This window comes from Phascolarctos cinereus, unplaced genomic scaffold (genome assembly GCF_003287225.1).
Source record: "Phascolarctos cinereus isolate Bilbo 61053 unplaced genomic scaffold, phaCin_HiC Scaffold_1;HRSCAF=81, whole genome shotgun sequence".
NCBI classification, from domain to species: domain Eukaryota; kingdom Metazoa; phylum Chordata; class Mammalia; order Diprotodontia; family Phascolarctidae; genus Phascolarctos; species Phascolarctos cinereus.
In genome coordinates this window covers 210,138,713-210,159,786 of record NW_027555514.1, presented here as the reverse complement: position 1 = coordinate 210,159,786, position 21,074 = coordinate 210,138,713, and the positions used below count along the sequence as shown (strand labels likewise).

The window sequence follows — 21,074 nt, the reverse complement described above, 5'->3', positions numbered from 1 at the left end:
TGGGACTTGTGCCCTGGTCATCCCGGTTTTAAGGCCAGCTCTCGAGGCTGCCTATCCTGGAGTCATGATAGGTGGGAGATCTTGCCAACAAACATCATTCAGCCAACTTTTATTAAGGCTCACGTGGCGCCAAGAGGAAGTTATAATCTACCGCCTCCCTTTTGGGAAAATCCCAACGGAAGTCACTGCTGCAGCCCGGAACCTGGTTAATAGCCGGCGCAGCCTCGCCAGGACCATTAAAAGCCCGCGAACCTTTGATCTTCTCTTGTTCTCTCACCTCCCATCGGCTCCAACTGCAGAGACGATCCGTTCCAACCGCCCCACCCCCACTCCCACCCCATTTCCTCCCAGGGCAATACCCGCCCAGGTTTGATGGACGTGAGTATTCTGCCAATGGTGTGGCCGCATCCTCTAGCCAAGGATCCAATCGGTAGATAGGGGGCGGGGTGAGCAGAGCTAGAGGTAGGTGGGGGAAGCGCTTGAGAACTAGCTGCAAGGCCGTTGAGGTAAGATGGCGGCGCCGGCCTGTTCGCTCTTCTGGTAGCCTGGCGGCTCTTTTGTCTCTCCCCTTCGGCTCCACCGGGGGCCGGGGCTTGAGCCTAAATGGCGGCGCCCTTTGAGGGGGCTTTAAAATTTCTTTTCCTCCCATACTTGCCCCAGCCCCCTTCGAAAAGGATTCTCTGGACGCCCTGATCCTTGGGCCAAAATGGCGCTCGCTAGAGTCTCCGTGGGCCGGCTGGGCTCCGTGTTGGGGGAGGGTCGGGCTCCGCCGCTGGGGCGGGACAAAGCCACTGGGAGGGAGCCCGAGGGCGGGGTGCTGAAGAAGGCCTCGCGAGGCTGGGAGAGGGGAAGCGGGGGCGGGGGAGGAGAGATCCTCGAGAGCTTTCTTGGCTTTTTCCTATGAAAAGGACCTGGGGAGAGTTGAGGGCAGGGGAGCCGAGCCGACGCGCATGCGTGGCTCTGGAGCCGCCCCCCCCCAAAGAGAAAGGGAAGCCGCGGTAGAAATCGAGCTCTCTGTTAGTTCATGCGAGACTCCGGGGGCAGGAGGAACCGTTCCTAGGGCCCTTAGTAGGCCGACTTAGGGTAGGTGAGACTACTTTTTGACCTTTTTTTCTTTTTCTTTTTTTTGTTCAAAAGAGAAACGGTTCTTCTTGGGGTCTGAATGTGGGGACTTGGCTGGGTTTGGCGGCGAATGGGGGAAGGGCTATGGAGGACCCTTGGGCAACCCGACCTCTCAGTGTGTAGTCTCTCCGCCTCCCCCGCAGGTGTTGGTATGAACAGAATTCGGATCCACGTCCTGCCATCGAATCGGGGGCGCGTCAACCCAGTGCCCAGGTCTCAGGAGCCCCTGTCTTGTTCCTTCACACACCGTCCATGCTCCCAGCCCCGTCTCGAAGGGCAAGAGTTTTGCATTAAACATATCCTTGAAGACAGGAATGCACCTTTCAAGCAATGTAGCTACATATCCACCAAGAATGGAAAGAGATGCCCAAACGCTGGCCCTAAGCCTGAGAAGAAAGATGGGTATGTGGGTTTTGGTCTTTTTTTTTTTGATCGGGTTTCATTTTGGAATAGGACAGTGCTTTGACGAGGGAACGGTGTGGTGGTATTTTCGTTGTGGTGCATTGGAATATAGAGACTGGGAGCTGAAGGTGGTGCATGCTGGCTCTTATTAACTACAGTGAATTTGTCATTTTCTGAAAGTGACAGTTGAGCTGTTGAATATTTTATTAGGTAATGCAGAATGTTTTGTAAAGGCAGAAAGGATTGAGTGTTTGCTTTGTCTCAAACTTTAGCACCATTAATAACGAACCAATATGAGTAACATTCATCTTTGTGTATGTCTTAACACCAATGTAACATTCACTTCTTAGCTTCATAAAAAAATGATGTGAGGAAATGTTTTGAACTCCCTCCCCCTCAAGGTGTTATGTAAATATTAGTGAGCCAGGAACAGCATATAGTAAGGAACTTGTAGTTAGTATGGTGTGCTGAATTTACTTTATTTTTCTGTACAGGTTTTGTAGTCCACTTGTTACATTTTTATTCAGTGTCCGTCATACTAGGATAGTAGCAAATCTTGAGACAATTTTAAGTTTTTTTCCTTAAAGTTTGAACCAAATAATCTTCAGGTTGGTACTGGGACAGTGTCTTTTTTTTGAATGAGATAAGTGATTGCGGTAAGATTGAGTATTGTGCTCAAAATGTTTGTATATGTATACATATATATAAGCACATATAATGTGTATGACATATATATATCATATATAGGGGGAGAGAGATGGATAGTACCTTATTTGCGTATGTTGCTAATGCTAGTTATCTTTATCAAGATTATGTCTTTTTTCAGAAGTTATGATTGAGATACCTTAATTGTGTATGCTGATAATTTTCTTCATCTATATCAAGACAAATATGTCTTTTTTCTAAGTCTTAATTGATTTGCATAGATTCAGCCACACAATTCATCCACTTTCTCTTTTGATTAGTTATTTGCATTGGCCATTGCATAGAGCTTCACTATCTTCTGGGCCAAGTGATCTTTATGAAAATTGACCTTTTGATTTTGTTTTCTTTATTGCCATATATTTTTCTTTATTGTCCATACTTGCACTTATATCAGTCCTTGAAAATTACTTTACCAGCCACTCTCACCCATAGCATAATTTTATTGAGATAATACTGCTTTTCTAATTTCAAAGGCTTTACTTGGCTCCCACCTCTTTCTCAGAGCTGCTACTTTTTAATTCCTAATTAACATGGGGGTGGGGTGTTGTCTGAAATCGTAATTAATAAGGACAAGAAGCAAGTATTTTACAGGTATAATCAAAGCAGGAAATCATTAAGGTGATTTTTTTTTATCAAAGAATGGAGAAGAAGAAGGGTGGAGAAAGTAGAAAAGATTCATGGCATAAAAATTACAAGAATGCACTAATGTAAACTAATGTAATATTCTGTGCAAACACCAACTTAGATGAAACAACACTGTGGGGTGTACATGGAAATGATGTTATAAATGGATAACTGGATGACTCAAAAAATTTCAAAAATTTTAGTGGGGTCTATTTGTGATGAATCAACTAAAGTCACTTTGCAGTGATGTTTTCAGGGCAATGTTGAACATCAGTCAATCAAGAAACATTATTAAGTGTTATCTATGTGCCAAGGACTGTGCTGAATATTGTGATAGAAAGAAAGGCAAAGTTAGTCTCTGCCCTTCAGAAGTGTACATTTTAGTGGAGAAGACAACATCTAAATAACTAGGCACTTAGGAGATATTTACTGTACAGAGTAGATGGAAAGTTATCCCATAGGGAAGGGACCAGTAGCTGAAGCATCTGAGAAAGGCCACCTAAAGAAAGTGGAACTTGAACAGTGTCTTAAAGGAAGCCAAGGAAACTAAGAGGCTATAAGGTGAGGGGACAGAGTATTCCAAGCATGGGAAACAGTGAATACAAAGGCACAGAAGTAGGAGATGGAGCATTACCTTGGAAAAACAGTAAGTACATCAGGAAAGCTAGGAAGGAGTCTGGTTATGAATAGATGCTTTATATGCCAACAGAGAAGTTTATATCTGATTCCAGAGGTAAATAGGGATTCATTGGAGCCCATTGGGCAGGCAAGGGGGATATGATATGATCAGACTAGTCTTGTGCTTTAAAAGAAATCACCTAGGCATCTCAGTAAAGAATGGGTTGGAATGGGAAGAGTCTTGAGATAGGGAGATTACAAAAGGAACCTATCGTAGTAGTCCAGACAAAAGGTGATTGAAGGCCCCAACTGGGGTCATGTCTATCTGAGTGCATAGGAAGTGTTAGGGTATCCTGCAGGACTGAGGACCTTTATGGTATTTTTGTCTGTTTCATGGATCACTGCCTAGTTGGACGTGGTCTGCTGTTTTCTAACTTGCAAGGTATGTTGGCCTATGAAAGGCATATTTTGGAAAAATCAGACTCACTTCTGTACCACAATGAAACATTATTATTAGGAGTTGTTATATTAGTATCTGTTCTTGATTCTCATCTCATTCTTTCATAGTGTAATTTAAGGTCATTTCCTCTTGTCTTTTTAGTAAACTCAATTCTCCCCCTGTAATTAGTTAACAGTTAATTAGAATTTAAGTATCTACTGTGTGAAGAATGACACACACAGTTTGGGCAGGATATGAAGTGATTAGAAGTTCTATTTCCTGTTCTCTAAGAGTTTATGATCATATCGTGGCAAATAAAAAGTACATAATTTGAGAGTAATTACCAAGTAACATGTCAGCAAATGCAGAATGACAAGACAAAAACGCAGAAACACGAGTGGAGTAGAGCCAATCTAGGAAGGCTTCTTACAGGATTGTATTTTGAGTGGGCTTTTCTCTTTCGTTTAATGGTGTAAGTCATTGTACTACCTGCTACAGGGGATGCAAAGATGAATTACACAGTTCTTTTCCCCAAAGAATTAACAGTTTAGTTCAGAAGAGATTGTGCATATGCACACATGCATGCGCGTGCTGGGGCCCCAAATATTGGGGCTTTTTCTCAGTCCCCATCCTTCATATCTTTGCTGCACTGACACTGCAGAAGGACACTGCGGCACTGACATTACTTTCTGGGTTTCCATAGCACTGCCCTCTCTCTCAGATTTCCTCCTGCCCTATCTAGCTGGTATCTCTGCCTTACTCTTAAACTGTGAGTGTGCCCCAAGGCTGTGTTCTGCATCCTCATTTCTTCTTTCTATACATTTTCAATGATCTCATCCGCTCCTTAGGGATCAGTTATTTCTCTGCAGATGATTCTCATATCTGTTTCTCTCTTCTGAGCTTAGTAACTGGACATTTCTAAATGGCTGAGAGGCGTATCAGATTCATGTCCAAAACAACTAATTTCCCTAAAACCTAGCTCTCTTCTTAACTTCCCTATTTCTGTCAAGGGCACTACTGTTCTTCTGCTCACCCAAGTTTGCCATCTCCTCTCATTACCATGCCTGGAACATTATCAGACCCCCTTGTTAAATACTGTTGATTAATTGACTGACTAGCAACTCTTTATTGCCCTTCAACATTCCCCTAGTCCATTCAGTTGCCAAGTCTTGTTGGTTCTACCATTACAACATTTCTTGCATCCATTCCTTTCTCCCCTTAGATGGCCATTAACCTTATTCATGCTAGGTGGAAAAGTGGATAGAGTGCCAGGCCTGGAGTCAGACACTTGCTGTGTGACTCTGGACAGTTGTTTGCTTTAGCCTTGTCTGTAAAATGAGTTGAAGAAGGAAATGGCAAATCATTCCAGTGTCTTTGCCAAGAAAACTCAAAGAGCTAAACACGACTGACTGAAAAACCATAGGGGTAGGGATAAGAGCAGGGTTTCACAGTGTCCAGCTGGTTAGACCATACTTAAAAACAAGAAAAAAACTGTTATTAATCATTTCTGAAACTTGTCACTGCTAATCCACACAACCAGCTTTGCCCCGTGTCCTTTACTTTCATTTGCTTTTTTCTTTGTTAATCAGTAATATTCTTTCAGTTATATATTCTTAAAAATTGTTTTTCCCTTCTGTCTTCTTTTTGTCTGTTCCTCTCAAGGCCTAATTGCATCATTCAGTGATGATAGAAATTATTTCTTTTCTTAGCCTGTGGTGATTACATTAGGATGGTGATTAATCAGTTGAAAAATACTGTTCCAAGCTCAGCTATCCATTGAGTTATCTAACTGTCTCCTTATTTTATGATAGTACCCTAATAAAGAAACAGGAGAGACCTCATTATGCTTCCATTTAAGTATATACAAATAAGTATAAATTTAATACAGATGAACACCAGGTATTTGGGGAGGGCCCTGTAGCAAATGGAGTGGGGATCAGATAAGGCTTCTTGTAGAAGGTAATGTTTGAGCTGTGTCTTGAAGGAATTGGGAGAAAGGGGGAATGTGTTCCAGGAAAGGAGGATGGTCAATGCAGAGGTACAGAGATGGGAGAGATGCTGTGTGTGAGCAACAGAGAAAGAGCTAGTTTGACCGAACTGGAGAGTGAGTAAGGTACAATGAGTCTGGAAAGATAGATTGTGGCTAGATTTTGAAAGGCTTAAAAAATGGACAAGTTTGATTTTATCCTAGAAGGTTATAAGGAGCCAGTGGAGTTTATTTAGTATAAGAGTGACATAGTTAGATGTGTGCTTAGGGAAAAGCACTTTGTTGGAATTGGGGAGGATAGACTAGAGTGGGGAAAAGGTAGAGGTGGAAATTAGGAAGGTTTTGCAATAGTCCAGGTGAAAGATAATGAGGGTTTGGAATAAAGTGATTCTTGCTTGAGTAGGGGGAAGGGATCAGATTTGAGAGCTGTTGTGGAGGTAAAAATAGCAAGATTGGACAACAATTGGATATGTGAGGAAAAGTGAAGAGTTATGGATATCACTGAGGTTATGAACCTGAAAGATTGGAAGAATGGTGGTGCCATTGGCAGAAATAGGGATGTTTTGGAGGAGGGGTTGGTTTAGAGTTTCAGACAGGTAGGAGGAGAACCAGGAGAGAAGAGGAGTATGGCCAAAATCCAGAAAGGAGAGAGTATCCAGGGGATACGGGATCTCACTGTTGTTAGCAGTATCAAATGTTGCAGAAGAATGTGAAGAAGAATGAAATTTGAGAAAAGACAGATTTGACATTTTTAGGTCTTTTCTCCTTGACCTGTTTTTCCAGGTCAGTTTTAATAGGAAGTACCTTACATTTCCTGATATTTTTCCAGTCTTTTGGTTTTGTTGTAGTATTATTGTCATTGATCTTTGTTTTAATCTAATTTTCAAGGAATCTATTACTTGAGTAAGGTTTTGTACCTTCTGTATTGTTATTTATTTTCCTTTCCCTTTCTTTCCTTCGTTTCAGTTATATGCTCTTTTATGAAACTCTTGCTTCATTTTTTCTAGGAATTCCTGTAGAATGTATGGCAAAGCTGATTTTCTTTGAGGCTTTGCTTGTAGATGATAATGGAGTTAGTCATTTCTTCTGGACTCATGCTCTCAAACTTGGCTCTGTGGTATTTATCGTGTGTCTAGAATTTTTCCTAATTATTGCCTTCCCAGTTCCATCTCTGCAGGTTCCTGAGTGGGGGTGTCAGTCACAGCTGCAGGGCCCCCTTGGGCCATCCTTGGTTAGATCCTGGTCCATTAGGGGCAGGAAGAGCAGAGGGTATACTCTAGTGCTCAGATTAGGAGGGTTTTACTGCATAGGGGCTCTGAGCTTCTTAACACTCTGTTTTAGAATTCTGGCAAGAGCCTTTAAGATCCAGAACTCTAATATCAAAGATCAGCACAGGAACCCAGGTGATATAGGTTAAGGGACAACCCCTCCATACAGAAGTGAAGCAGGTATCAAAACTTGGTCCTGGCACAAAGCTTCAGTTCAGGAACTAAAGCTAGAGAGCTGAGTAAACCAAAGAAGGCACTGACCAGCTTGAAAATTACACTATAAGATCTAGAGATCTATTCCCTTCCCCTCCCAGAAAAAGCAATTCAGTAATTACATATAGAGATTCAAAGGAAAAAATGGATTTTCTACAAGGACGACATGTATACCTAGAAGAAGTGAAGGAAGAGAGGGGGGAAAAAATCCTGAAATAAAACCTCTGGAGTGAAGAATTGGAAGGAGAAATAAATAGCTTAAATTAGAAAGTGCTGAACCATACCCAGTTAATGAATTTCCTGAAAACCAGAATAAACTAAATAGAAATCAATGATTTTTATGACATATTAGATAGATTTTAAGATATATTTGAATCAAATCAAAAGACTAGAAAAAAAATTTCTTTTTCTATCAGCAGTAACTAACCTGAAAAATAGGTTAAATAGAGAATCACTGGACTCCTAGAAAAACAAATAAAAAAAGCTTAAACACTGTTTCAAGAGATAATAAGTGAAAATCAGCTAGATCTAATAAAACCAGAGGGCAAAGTGAAGATAGAAATAATACACTGATGACCTCCAGAAAGAAAGTCCAAAAGTAAAAGTCCCAGGAATGTCATAGCCAAAATGCAGCGAGCTTCCCTGTCAAAGAAAATATAATGTAAGCAGAAAGAAGCAGTTCAGATACCAACGAACTATATAGCTAGGACCCTGCAGCACTTGGCAGCGTCTACCATAAACAAAATATCTTGGAATTCTGTATTCCAAAAGACAAAAGGAACAGACTTATAACCAAGAATAACTACAAAGCCGAGTATAATCCTATATGAGGGAAAATTGAAAATTTAATAGAAGATTGTTATGAGTTCCTGATAAAAAGATTGGAGCTCTGTGTGTGTGTATGTGCTGCTCCATTATGTATATGTGCATGCATTCATGCATACCTTTAAGTGGTTTCGTAATAAGAGTTCTGGAAGAGGCCAGGAATAATTAGACCTACTTGGTAAGGGAGAAATTGGTGAACATCTTAGTATTTTGGCAAATTTTCTTCTGAAATACATCTATAGGGCTAAAATGTATACAGCATGCAGAGAATACCGTAACATGTAGAAGGCCATTTATAATAATAATCAGAATTTAAAACTGTATTAAAATAGTAACTAGTTTGGTCTAGTGTGTTTTTTTCAAGAACTATATTTTTTTTACTTTAGTAGTATTTTCTTTTTTCAATTACGTATAAAAACAATTTTTAACATTTGCTTTTTAAGAATGTTGAGTTCCAGATTCTCTCCCTCTTTCCTTCTCCCCCCAAGCAATTTAATATAGGTTATATATGTGCAATTATGCAAAACATATTTCCATATTAATCCTGTTGTGAAAGAAGACAAAAAAAAACACTGGAAAAAAAAGAAAGTGGAAGATAGTATGCTACAATCTGTATTCAAATTCCATCACTTCTTTCCCTGGATACCATTTTTCATCATGAATCCTTTGGAAATGTCTTAGATTGTTGTATTTTGAGAATAGCTAAGTCTATTCACAGCTGATTATCATACAACATTGCTGTTACTGTGTACAATGTTTTCCTGGTTCTCTTCACTTCATTTTGCATCAGTTTGTGTAAGTCTTTCAGAAATCATCCTGCTTGTCATTTTTTGCAGCACAGTAGTATTCCATTGTAATCACACGTTCAGCCATTCTCTAATTGATGGACACATCCCCTCAATTTCCAATTGTTGGCCACCACAAAAAGTGCTGCTATAAATATTTTTGTACAAATAGATCCTTTCCTTTTTTTTTTTTCTCTTTGGGGTACAGACTTCATAATGGCATTGCTGGATCAAAGGGTATGGACAGTTTTATAGCCCTTTGGGTATACTGCCAAATTGTTATGTAGAACCGTTGGATCGATTCTTAACTTCACCAACAGTGCACAAAATTTTCCCACATCTTGCATTTATCAATTTCCTTTTCTATCATATTAGCCAGTCTGATAGGTGTGAGGTGGTACCTCAAAGTTGTTTTAATTTGCGTTTCTGTGATCACTAGTGATTTAGAACATTTTTTAAATATGATTATAGATGGCTCTATCTGAAAACTTCCTAGTCATATCCTTTGTCTACTTATTAATTGGGGAATGACATGTATAAATTTGATTCAGTTCTCTCTATGTTTGAGAAATGAGACACTTTCCTTCTAATTTTGTTACATTGGTTTTGTTTGTGCAAAACCTTTTAAATTTAATATAATCAGAATTATCTATTTTACATCTCACAATGCTCTGTCTTGTTTTTGGTCATACATTTTTCATTTCTTCATAGATTTGATAGGTAAACTATTCCTTGCTCTCCTAATTTGTTTATGGTTTCAGCCTTTATGTTTAAATCATGTACCCATTTTGACTTTATCTTGGGATATGGTGTGAGATGTTGGTCTCTACCTAGTTTCTGTCATACTTTTCCCTAGTTTTTCCAGCAGTTTTTTTGTCAAATAGTGAGTTCTTGAAGGACTGTAATTTTCAAGGACTTATTCTAAAAGTTTTGGAAGCTACAGAGATAAATTTTTCTCGTTTCTTGTTTTATCTCTCCAGTGTATCCTTCTGTGCAGAACACGCCCGTAGGAATGCCCTGGCACTTCATGCTCAGATGAAGAAAAGCAACGCTGGACCCATGGGCGAAACACTTTTATGCCAGCTGAGTTCATATGCTAAGACAGAACTAGGTTCCCAGACCCCAGAGAGTAGTCGTAGTGAAGCCAGCCGAATCCTGGGTAAGAGTTTCCTTCTAGAGTCAAAGTGGAGTGGGTTGACTTGAGTAAAAACAAACAGAGCTCATACTGCTGGTTTAGTACCTTGCACATAGGCTAGCAAATATTTGTTAAGAATTCAAACGTTGATTTATTAGTTACCAACTTCTTTGAATTTGAAGAGTATCGTTGAATGTGATTAAACTGATTTTCTTTCATATCTGTTTCATTAAACTGATAAAGGAGCAACTTTTTAATGGTTTACTAGTTTTGTTAAAAAAAAAAAGTTGGTTAGTTCAGGAGACAACATTACTTAGGAAGTTGGTTTTCCTGTCTTAAAGTGTGACTAACCCATTTATATGATTCGATATTGAATAATCTTCCCCTGACTTTAACCTAGATACATTTTTGGTGATTTTATTCACTCAGTTCCAAAATATCTATAGTATCAAAACTCTAAATAAGATCTTTATATTTTGTGAAGTTTGGGTTGTTGTTTAAGTAATTTAGGCCTTTTAGTATTACTGTTGTAATGGAATTACAGAAGAGGGAAGTTTTAGTAACGACATTCCTTTTCTTGTCTCAGATGAAGATAGCTGGAGTGATGGGGATCAGGAGCCTATAACTGTGGATCAGACATGGAGAGGCGATCCTGACAGTGATGCTGATAGCATAGACAGTGATCAAGAAGACCCCTTAAAGTAAGTTGCAACTCTATAATTTTTGAATGTTTTCTGTAGTTAGTGACAGTTTTCTAAACTATAAGGCAGGCCCTACCCTGGGGCCTGTGGTATAAAGCAGTTACTTTTGAGAACAACTTGGTGCCTGAAGAACAAACATTTCTCTGTGGTACTTTTCACTCAGATGCTTAACTATTGGCTATTGATGCATTTTTAAAAATGTACAGAGGAGAACAGAAGAAAGGCCAGAAGAAAAAACAGAAAAGTAGAACAGCTTTGAAAGTTATATGTTGAATTTATTATATACTTTGGGGCATCTAGGTAGCACAGTAGATAAAGGGTAGGACTGAGAGGCAAAATGATCCTGCCTCAGAAACTTAATAGTTGTGTGAAACTGGGTAGGTTGCTTCAGCCTTTCTTATCAATAAAATGGGAATAATAATAGGATCTACCTCATAGGGTTGTTGTGAGGAACAAACAAGTTAACATATGTAAAGCACCTTAAAGTGTTGTATAAATATTAACTTTATTATTGTTAGCTATGTTATACTTAAAAAGAAAACTAGCAGTATTTCAATAGAGAATTTAGAATCTGCTTTCTCTTCTTTGTATATGGAGGTGCTCATAAAAGTTTAAATTCAGAATTTATAAAATTTTCCAAAAGAAAAGATTGGTTATCATATGTAATGTCCCATACTTAGAATTCCTCAAGCCTTCAAGGAAGGGGAGGGGATAGCAGTGTAATGGTCTTTGCCTTCTCATATGTTGTCTTTGAGGGCATGCATTTTCATTATAATTTCACAGGATTCATTTTTGATTGTTGCTATCCTTTCTATTTACATTGTTGTCGTCACACACATACCACTATCCTGGCTGCTTTTAAAAAACTTTTATTTTACTTTTTTTCAACTAACACCTATTAAATTTCTCTTCCCAGCCACAAAAAATGATAAAAAAAATCCCTTGTCACAAATATGTGTGATAGTCAAGCAAAACAAATTCCTTCATTGACTATGGCCAAAAACGTTTGTCTCATTCTTCGTCTTGACTCCATCACCTCTGTCAGGAGGTGCGTAGCATGTGGTTAGATGCTGTTAATTGTGTTGTGCTTAATTTTGCGTTAGTTCACATAAGTCTTCCCATGGTTCTCTATATTTATCATGTATTACATCATATTTATCTTTTCTTCGATTACATTCATGTAGCACAATCTGTTTTAACTGTTCCCCAATCAAAATTCATCTACTTCGTTTCCAGTTCTTTGCTACTATAGTGAGTTGCTCTTTTTTTCCCCCCAAATAAATGTAGAAACAATGTCAAAGGCTTATAAAGATCTTGAATGTGTTAGTAGATATCTCATGGAGTGAAAAATCTTGGAATGAAAATGTAATGAATTATGGGACAGCTAGGTGGTGCAATGCATGGAGGGTGGGCCTTGAGTCAGAAAGACTCTATCTTCATAATTTCAGATCTGACCTCAGACACTAACTGTGTGATCTGGGGGAAGTCACATGTTTGCCTCAGTTTCCTCATCTATAAAATGAGCTGGAGAAGGAAATAGCAAACCACTTTAGTATCTTTGCCAAGAAAACCCCAAATGGGATCACAAAGAATTGGATACAACTGACAACAACAACAGATGGTGTTAAAACCTGTTTTATGAGGTTGTAATCTGTAGTATATACTTGCAAAGTGGGTTTTTTAGGAGGAGGTGTGTTTTTAAATTTTTTTCAAAAACTAGAAAAGATTATTATCCATTCATGGTAATCAGGACACATGTAAAGTACTTGACAATACAGTAGATTCCTAAAAGATACCGAAAATTAATGGTTCCATATCCAGAAATGTGTCACACAAACAATGTAAAATTAAAAGGTGTAAAGAGAAGGTATTTTCATTTGTGTAACTGGAAAATTGCAGAGGCTGTGCTGAGCCAAAAAAGCTGAGCTAGGCTTTAAGCAGGCCCATAAAATCATTGCTATTTAATCTATTAAAGCATACACTGAGACAGTTTTGCAGATATTCAACATGAAAGACATTTTTCAAGGGGGAATTTCAAATAAGATGCACATTGAATAAGCCTTATAAAGTTTGCAAAGTTAATTTTAATGTTCACCTAGAGCATTTCCTGATAAAGTATTTGTATTCCTTCTGTATACTACTGCATACCAGATAGAACTGTCTCAGTGTGGTTTATTATTCTGATGAACACAACCACATCTTAAAATCTTTCTATAATTTGTGCTGCTTTGACTATATTTGCTACTTAATCAGTCCATAGCCATAAAACCATAAGAGGAGTATTTGAATTTGCTGTAAGCCCTTACCCTGACAATATCCCTTTGCCATTATCCTTGATTCAAGTAATTTTGAATCAGAATTCTGATTCCAATTTTCACTTTGAGCTCCCCTTCTACTGCCTCTGCTGCTGTCACTACTGCTGCCTCTGCCATCTTCTCGATTCCCTCTACTTCAGCCTCCTTGACTGCTGTACTGCTGTCACTGGTATACTTATTTTAATTGGACAGCCTTACATTTATTTTCACCGACATTACGGAATTTCCTTTCTATAATCTTCTTAACTGGATCTTCTTTAAAAGTGATGAATACAAACTGTCTTGTTTGTTTTGGATCCATTGGATTCTTGAATGTCTTTGGATCCATTGGAAGTTTGATGGATTCAGTATCTCCAAAGTCTCTGAGATAATTCCTGGATTTTATCTTCAGTAAGCTTCTGGATTAAGTTTTCCAACAAAGATCCTCTTCACAGAATCTTTTTTTTTCACAGCCATAAACTTTTTGGTTCAATTACCTGTTCATCTAAGCTGTATTCTTTCTGATCCAAAACATTGTCACCATTGCAGATTCTTTAAAGAGGATAAACCCCAAATCTCTAGATGTTTGTGTACTAGAGTCCATTTTTATTGTGCAAACACTTCACCAGACTTGGTGAAATAGTTTTTCAAGTCTTTTTTACTTGTTTCTCACCTGAGGCCACTTAATGACATTTTTCCTGCGTCCTTCTCATTCTTACTGATGTTGATGTGATCTCCTTTGGGTCTCTGGCTCCTATCTGGGGCTCTGACCCTGAAATTTTTCTTGTCCTCGGCTCCTCATTAAGGGCAGTTTCACAGCCATTCTCAGTATTGGCTGTTAACTCCCTCCATTGCTTCAGACATGGTGGCCTGACAGTGGTAATGGGGAGAAGTCTCAGGATATTTTCCTTGTGTTATGAGTCACCCACAAACATTTGACAGGTGTGATGCAGAGCTCCTGTTCCTCCCACTCTTTTCTACATTGCTTCTTTTTGGCTGCCTCATTTTTCTTTTCTTTTTTTAAATTAGAGAAGACTACTTCATAAAGATGTCTGAGCTTATCTTGAGCAATTGAGACTTTTCTACCATGCTCTAGAATGCGCAACAACCAAAAATTAATTAAAAACCAAATATGTAATGAATCCAAGGTGTTTCTGGCAGTGCTTGCCCATGTTGCATCATGCAGCTTCACTGCAGCCTTGGTTCTGAACACACTGTATGCACACTTTACCTTGTGCATGTCTTCAGGCCATGCTGCAGAAAGTTGAAAAGGGGTCCCTCTTGGTCCCAGAATCCCTTTAGCCCTGGAATTCACACCTTGGTGGAAGTACCTTCTCTACCATGTGGACCCTTCCTTCTCATTGGATAGTTCCTTTCAGAGAGTGCCCTGGCCAGCTATCTTTTTATCTCTCACTGGAGTTCTCCATCATGTTCCACCCTCTTCTTTTCAGGGTAGGGACTATCATTCTTTTTGCTTAATTTGTCTTCCCAGTGCTTGGCACAGTGCCTAGCCTATGACTTAGTCTATATTTAATAAATGCTTGTTGGCTGGCAGACTGACTGATTAAAATAACGTAACAGTTCAGATATAGAGATATAACATTCTTCTAGTCTTGCTTCTCCATCTGCCCCCACCTAAAAAAAAAATGATTGGATCTTGCCGTTTTGCCATTCTACCCATTCTGTGCTTGGTTACTGTTTTGTTCCAGGCATGCTGGCGTCTACACAGCTGAAGAGGTGGCCCTGATCATGCGTGAGAAACTGATTCGTTTACAGTCTTTGTACATTGACCAATTCAAAAGACTTCAGCATCTGTTGAAAGAAAAGAAACGTCATTATTTACATAACCGCAAGGCGGAACATGAAGCCTTAGGCAAGTAGTGTGCCAACCCCAACAAGTTGATACTCTTTTCCTGAAATGTACTGCAATTGTGATCATTCTCATTGCTTTTGGGGGCATGTGTGACAGGGAGAATTTCTTAAATACTTTAGTTCCTCTTTGGCAGAGGTTTTCTCCGTTTATTCCTGCTAGTTCAGGGTCATGTCTTCAAAGGTATACTAGGGTGGCATTGTCAAGGGGGATATGTCTTTTGACTATTGTATCTTTCCAGGTAGTAGCCTTTTGACAGGTCCAGAGGGACTTTTAACAAAAGAACGGGAAAGCTTGAAGCAACTGAAATGTCTTCGGCGCTACCGCCAGCGGTATGGTGTGGAGGCCTTGCTACACCGACAATTAAAAGAGCGCAGAATGCTGGCCACAGATGGGGCTGCCCAACAGGTACTTACTGCTTACTTAGGAGTTAAATTTATGTGTGGTTACCATAGTCAGCCTTGCCTTGTTCTTTAATTTTGGACATCATATTTACCAATACTATGCTCTTTGAAACTATATTTTTGGTAAAAATAGAATCTATTACACTGTGAATTTGCTCAAGATAAGCTCAGACATCTTTATGAAGTAGTCTTCTCTAATTTAAAAAAAGAAAAGAAAAATGAGTTTGCTATAAAAAGAAATTAGTTTGGAACTTGATTGTGATGTAGTAATGAGGGCTCTATAAGGCCATGAGAGGTAGGAAGATAGGGAAAAATTCTATTTTTTAACTGGATATCACTTACTAGCATTATCGCCCACTCTTTTTCTTGTTAATGAGTGAATGGAAAAGTATTTTCTTATTATTCCTTTATTTATTTATTTACTTATTCATTCATTCATTCATTTATTTATTTTTAGTTTTTAGACAGTTGGGGTTAAGTGACTTGCCCAGGGTCACACAGCTAGTAAGTGTCAAGTGTTTGGTCTTAGGTTAGATTTGAACTCAGGTCCTCCTGACTTCAGGGCTGATGCTCTATCCACTGCGCCACCTAGGTGCCCGAAAAGCTTATTAAGCACATAGAAAAATGACACAGTCCCTGTTCTCAAGGAGGTCACGTTTTCTAATACTTTATTTTTAAAAATAATTTATTCTTGGTTTTCAACATTCACTTTCTTAAGAGTTTGAGTTTAAAATTTTCTCCTCTTCTCTCTTCTCCCACCTCCTCAAGACAGCATGCAATCTGATATAGACTCTACTTACACATTCATACTAAGCATATTTTCCCATTAATCATGATGTAAGGAAGAATGAGAACTAATAGAGCGAACCACAAGAATGAAACAGTAAAACAAAACAATAAAAGAAAAGGAGAGCAAATAGTAAGCTTCCATCTGCATTCAGACTCCATAATTGTGTCTCTGATTGTGGATAGCATTTTCCATCGTGAATCTTTTGGAGTTGTCTTAAATCCTTGCATTGCTGAGCAGAGCCAAATCTATCAAAGTCAGTCATTGTACAGTGTGACTGTTACTGTGTATAATGTTCTCCTGGTTCTGCTGATTTCACTCCGCATCAATTCATATAAGTCTTTTCAGGTTTTTCTGAAGTCTACCTGCTCATCATTTCTTATAGCACAATATTCCATTATATTCATATCCTACAACTTGTTCAGCCATTTCCCAGTTGATGGGCATTTCCTCAATCTCCAGTTCTTGGCCACAATAAAAAGAGCTGCTATAAATATTTTTGTACATATTGGTCCTTTTCCAGTTTTTGTGATCTCTTTGGGATATAGCCCTAGAAGTGCTATTGCTGGGTCAAAGGGTATGCACAATTTTATAGCCATTTGGGCAGGAGCTCACATTTTAATAGAGGGAGACAATGCATAGAGCTTCTTCTGTGCAGGAGGATATCAAACTCCTATACCTGAACTTTTTCATTTGTGCCTTCATTTTTTTTTTTAAAGGTTATTTCCTACACTGGAGATAGGGCTCTTTAACATGTGGATTCTTTCCATCCAGGACACTATGGGCAGAGAAGTGGTGTAGTAAGACAGATGGATTACTTTAAACCCTTTTAATGTAAACCAGATTTCAGTCTTGGAATATTAAGGTATTTGAGTAACCTTCTGGTATGAGTCGCGTGAACTGAGTCTCTGTGCACTTTCTTGCGGTGTTTAAATAATTTGTGTGTTTTTGCTTTAGGAAGGTGGTACAGGAATTGAATTTCCATTTTATAATTACAGAAATATATTAAAAGGAAAATGACAGGTTACATCCCACTAGTGTTACAGAACTGGTTCAATCAGTATCATAGACTCTTAGAGAGTTGGAAATCGTAAGAATAGCCCTATTTCAGGACCGTTAAGACCCTTATCTCATTTCTACAGCACCTTGTTTTAGCATTCATCTTTTCACTCTCATGTGCCTGCAGTTTTTCTTTCCTTCCTGAATCCTTCCCATTGGTCTATAGACAGGCAAGTATACCCAGTCCTAAAAAACATTCCCTTGATCTTCTTACTTCAGCTATTGCTTTTCTCTTTACTTCTAAACTTCTTGGGGAAAAAGGCAACATGTAGCAGTGGATAGAGTACTAGACATGAAGTTGAGAGCCAGATTTGAAGCCTGCTTCAGATGTTTACTGGTTGTATGACCAAATAACCTTTACAAGCTCGTTTCTTATCTGTGAAATGGAGATAATACTTTAAAATATCTGCTTCACAGGATTGTTGAGATGAAAGCGCTTTGTAAACTTAAAGAATTATATAAATATGAGATGGTTTTAGTAATAAAACTTTTTTTTAATCTCCTCACTACCTTGTCAATTCCTTGAACTCTAATTTCTGCCCATAGCACTTTATTGAAACTGCCATTTCAAAGGTCGTTAAGGACATAGTATGGTTCAGTGGAAAGAGCTCTGCATTTGGTATTAGATAATGAGTTTGGATTCTGACTCTGTACCTTACTATAAGCAAGTCAGTTTCCTTCTTGGGAATCAGTTTCCTCATTTGTAAAATGATTAGATGACCTCTTAAGTTCTTTTATAATTCTGTGACCATGTGATCACAAAACTCAGTAGTCTTTGGTAACACCATACTGTTCTGTTTCTCCTTTTACCATTCTAATCACTTCTTTGTCTTCATTGTTTCCTTAATGTCAGTCAGTGTTTTCCAAGAGTCTGTTCTTAGCCCTTTGTCTTTGTCTCTCTGAAGGTCTCATTCATTTTCTGTGCCTTCGTCCCTCTTTGTTTGCAGAGATTCTCAAATCTGTATTTCTAGTTCTGACTTTTCTTCTGAGCTCTAGATTTGTGTTTCTAAATGTTTTCAGTTCATTTCTGCCTACCGCTCCCAGCAGCACCCCGAACTCAGTATATCTGAATTTAACTACTTTTCTTTTCCCTTGAATTTAATCTGCTCTAATTCCCTATTTCTGCTTGTGGCACAACTATTTGCTATCCCTAAGTCTGTAATATTGAGGCTATTTATTGCTCATTCCCACCCTCCTTTTCATGTCCTGCCAATTCTGCTTCTATAAACTTTCACATCATCTGTTCCCAGGTGCAATAGATAGACTGCCAGGCTTGGAGTCAGGAAAACTCTCTGAGTTCAATTCTGGCCTCAGACCCTGGGCAAATCATTTAACCTCATTTGCTGTAGTTTCCTCATCTGTAAAATGAGCTGGAGAAGCAAATGGCAAACCCCTTTCTTTGTCAAGAAAATCCCAAATGATGTCACAAATTATTGGACATGACTGAAGTGACTGAATTCCCACTGCTACCACCCCTAGGATGAAGCCCCCTTTGTGCCCTATTGAAACTGCTGTGTGTAATAACATCGTAACAGTTTGTTATGCCTCCATGGTCTTACCTTTCAATCCATTCTTCATAGGCCTCTCCAGATAATCTTTTTTTTTTTTAAACGTATAGATCTAATTGTGCCATTCCTCCTCAAAAATGAAGTGGCTCCTTCTTTATCTACGTAGAAGTCAAACTCCTTTGCCTAGGTGCTCACAATTGAGTGTGCTGTCTAATTTTTCCAGTCTTATATTTTTTCTGTGCACTCTGGATTCCAGCCAAATTGGGCTATTTTGGCTTCCTAGACTCTTCCCTGCCTCCTCCCACCTTTTAGACCTTTGCTCACATTTCCTAGGCTTGGAATTGCTTACCTTCCACTTTTTAGACTGTTGAATTTTTGTCCATAACTTTCAAAACTTAATGTGCTTATTACCTTCTTTATGAAATCTTTCCTTGGCCTCCCTTTGTCCATGTGATGCTTTTTATTTAGGCCCACTGAGCAAATCAATGATATGATTACTTCTGGAAAGTACGTGCCAGTTAACTACATATCTATTTACCATGTTACTATGTCTCCTTAGACTAAAACTTCCTTCCCTGTCTACCGGTCTCCTACATGTGTTACATTCCTTAGTCAGAAGAGAAGTTTTTTGTGTCTCATTCACCTTCAGGACTGTACATTTCACAAGGATGGGGATCTTGTTTTTATGAAGTTTGTCTTGGTGTTCTAGGAAAACTAAAATCTGAAAAACTTGTATGTGAAGCTTTTTCACAGATCTAAGATAAGTAGTACTTAAGTCATTTTAAGGCTTAAAGGCAGCACCTTAATCACATTTGAAAATGATTGGGCATGTAGTAGAATTTGAGATGCTGCTTTCTATAGCAACTGAAGCTTCTAATTGGTCTTTTAAAGGAAACTGTAAGGATAGAATATTGACTTGAGAAGCACAGGTATGAGTCTCTTAATGCCAGCTTAAGTGGTATAAAAATGTGTTTCCTGTTTTGGCCATCTAGATTCATGTGTTTGGGGGATAAATTTGAATCTCTTTGCTTGCAGTTTTAGAACCTGGAAAAGGTGTAAACTACTATTGGGTGGAATTGACCAAGAGTAAGTGTTACCTACTTACAGTCATGTATGTATATGCTATATTTTTCTCAAATTTAAAAGATGAGTTATTAAAAAAGTATAAATGAATAGCTTATGAGTCATATATCACTTGCAGCGTTTTCTGGTTTTGAGAGATGATAATCTTCAAAGTATTGCATTTTACCCTTGGTGCTGAAATTTGACTTCATGGACAAGCAGTGAAGTGGAAAGCCTACTGGACTGAAAGCCTGGAGAACTATTTTTTTTCCTGGCATTTTTAATTTAGGTTTGTTTTATTTAAGTTCAGTGTTAATTCCATGCTATGTTTCAGTAAGAACAATACAGATGCTGTTTCTATGACTCTAGTCAGATATCCAGTAGTACAAATTAGCTTCAAATTATACCTACTGAATGGAAGAGGTTGAGTGAGTAAAGTACCTCATAGTAGTTTAGGATAAGAATATGTTGGATTTTGTGTGATGGATAAGAATACGTTGAGTTTTGTGTGATCTTTGGGTCTAAGTTTCCTTAGTCTTAACTAAATTTGGACAAGATCTTGAAGGTCCCTTTCAGCTCTAACAGGTTATGATTTTATGATTGGATTTCAGGGAGAGGCCAAACATCTTAAACAATCTATTTTTAATGGTGACTTGAAAAGAATGTAGATTAAGAACTATAGAAGATTGGAACAACTTTGGACTTAAGTAATTTCACTTCCTCTCTAAATAGTCATCTGTCTTCTTTGGCTCCTTAATGTGGGTATTCTCCTAGAAGTTGTCCTTAACCCTCTTTTCGTTGTCTACATTATCTCCTTGGCAATGTCATTCATTCCTGTGGCTTCAACTATTGTTTCTTTGCTCCCAGAGAGATTCCCAGATCTATATTTTTAGTTCCTGATTTGTTGGTTGAGGTAAAACTTGCATTCTTTTCCTCAAAAGAAGATATTTCTGTTACAAGTATGCATGAATAGAATAACACAATTCTTAACCATACTCAGAATTTTTAAGTGTCTGGGAAGAACTTTTCATTTAGTTCATAACTGAGAACTTCTGTTTCATGTAATTGTATTTTATCTTTTATTATGACATTGTAATATTTTCTTGAATGATCCATTCTTTCTTCTTTGTTTCAGGCACATACTACTCGTTCCAGTCAGAGGTGTTTGGCTTTTGTTGATGATATTCGTTGTTCCAACCAGTGTCTCCCGATGACCAGGCATTGTCTGAATCGTATGTTTTCTCCTTGTCTATTTGGCTTATGATT

General features: G+C 38.4%; 1 protein-coding gene and 1 pseudogene across 5 annotated transcripts in view; one reads left to right on the top strand and one right to left on the bottom strand.

Moving 5' to 3' along the window:
• Positions 1 to 418: 418 nt before the first annotated feature.
• Positions 419 to 21,074, top strand: part of KANSL2 (KAT8 regulatory NSL complex subunit 2) — a 45,616-nt gene continuing 24,960 nt past the window's right edge. For 2 of the 5 annotated variants that reach the window (XR_013487535.1, XM_020977170.2), the window contains exons 1-7: positions 419 to 506; positions 1,266 to 1,524; positions 9,969 to 10,147; positions 10,710 to 10,824; positions 14,828 to 14,991; positions 15,230 to 15,396; positions 20,944 to 21,040. Coding sequence is in view for 3 of the 5 variants with exons in the window: in XM_020977170.2 (XP_020832829.1) it covers positions 1,274 to 1,524; positions 9,969 to 10,147; positions 10,710 to 10,824; positions 14,828 to 14,991; positions 15,230 to 15,396; positions 20,944 to 21,040 (973 nt within the window). In the remaining 2 variants the exon portion in view is untranslated. Of the gene's footprint in view, positions 507 to 901; positions 1,084 to 1,265; positions 1,525 to 9,968; positions 10,148 to 10,709; positions 10,825 to 14,827; positions 14,992 to 15,229; positions 15,397 to 20,943; positions 21,041 to 21,074 lie in introns of those variants that run through there. The other 3 variants (XR_013487536.1, XM_020977169.2, XM_020977172.2) reach the window with 3 other exon arrangements.
• LOC110201506 (heterogeneous nuclear ribonucleoprotein A/B pseudogene) lies at positions 13,147 to 14,548 on the bottom strand (annotated as a pseudogene).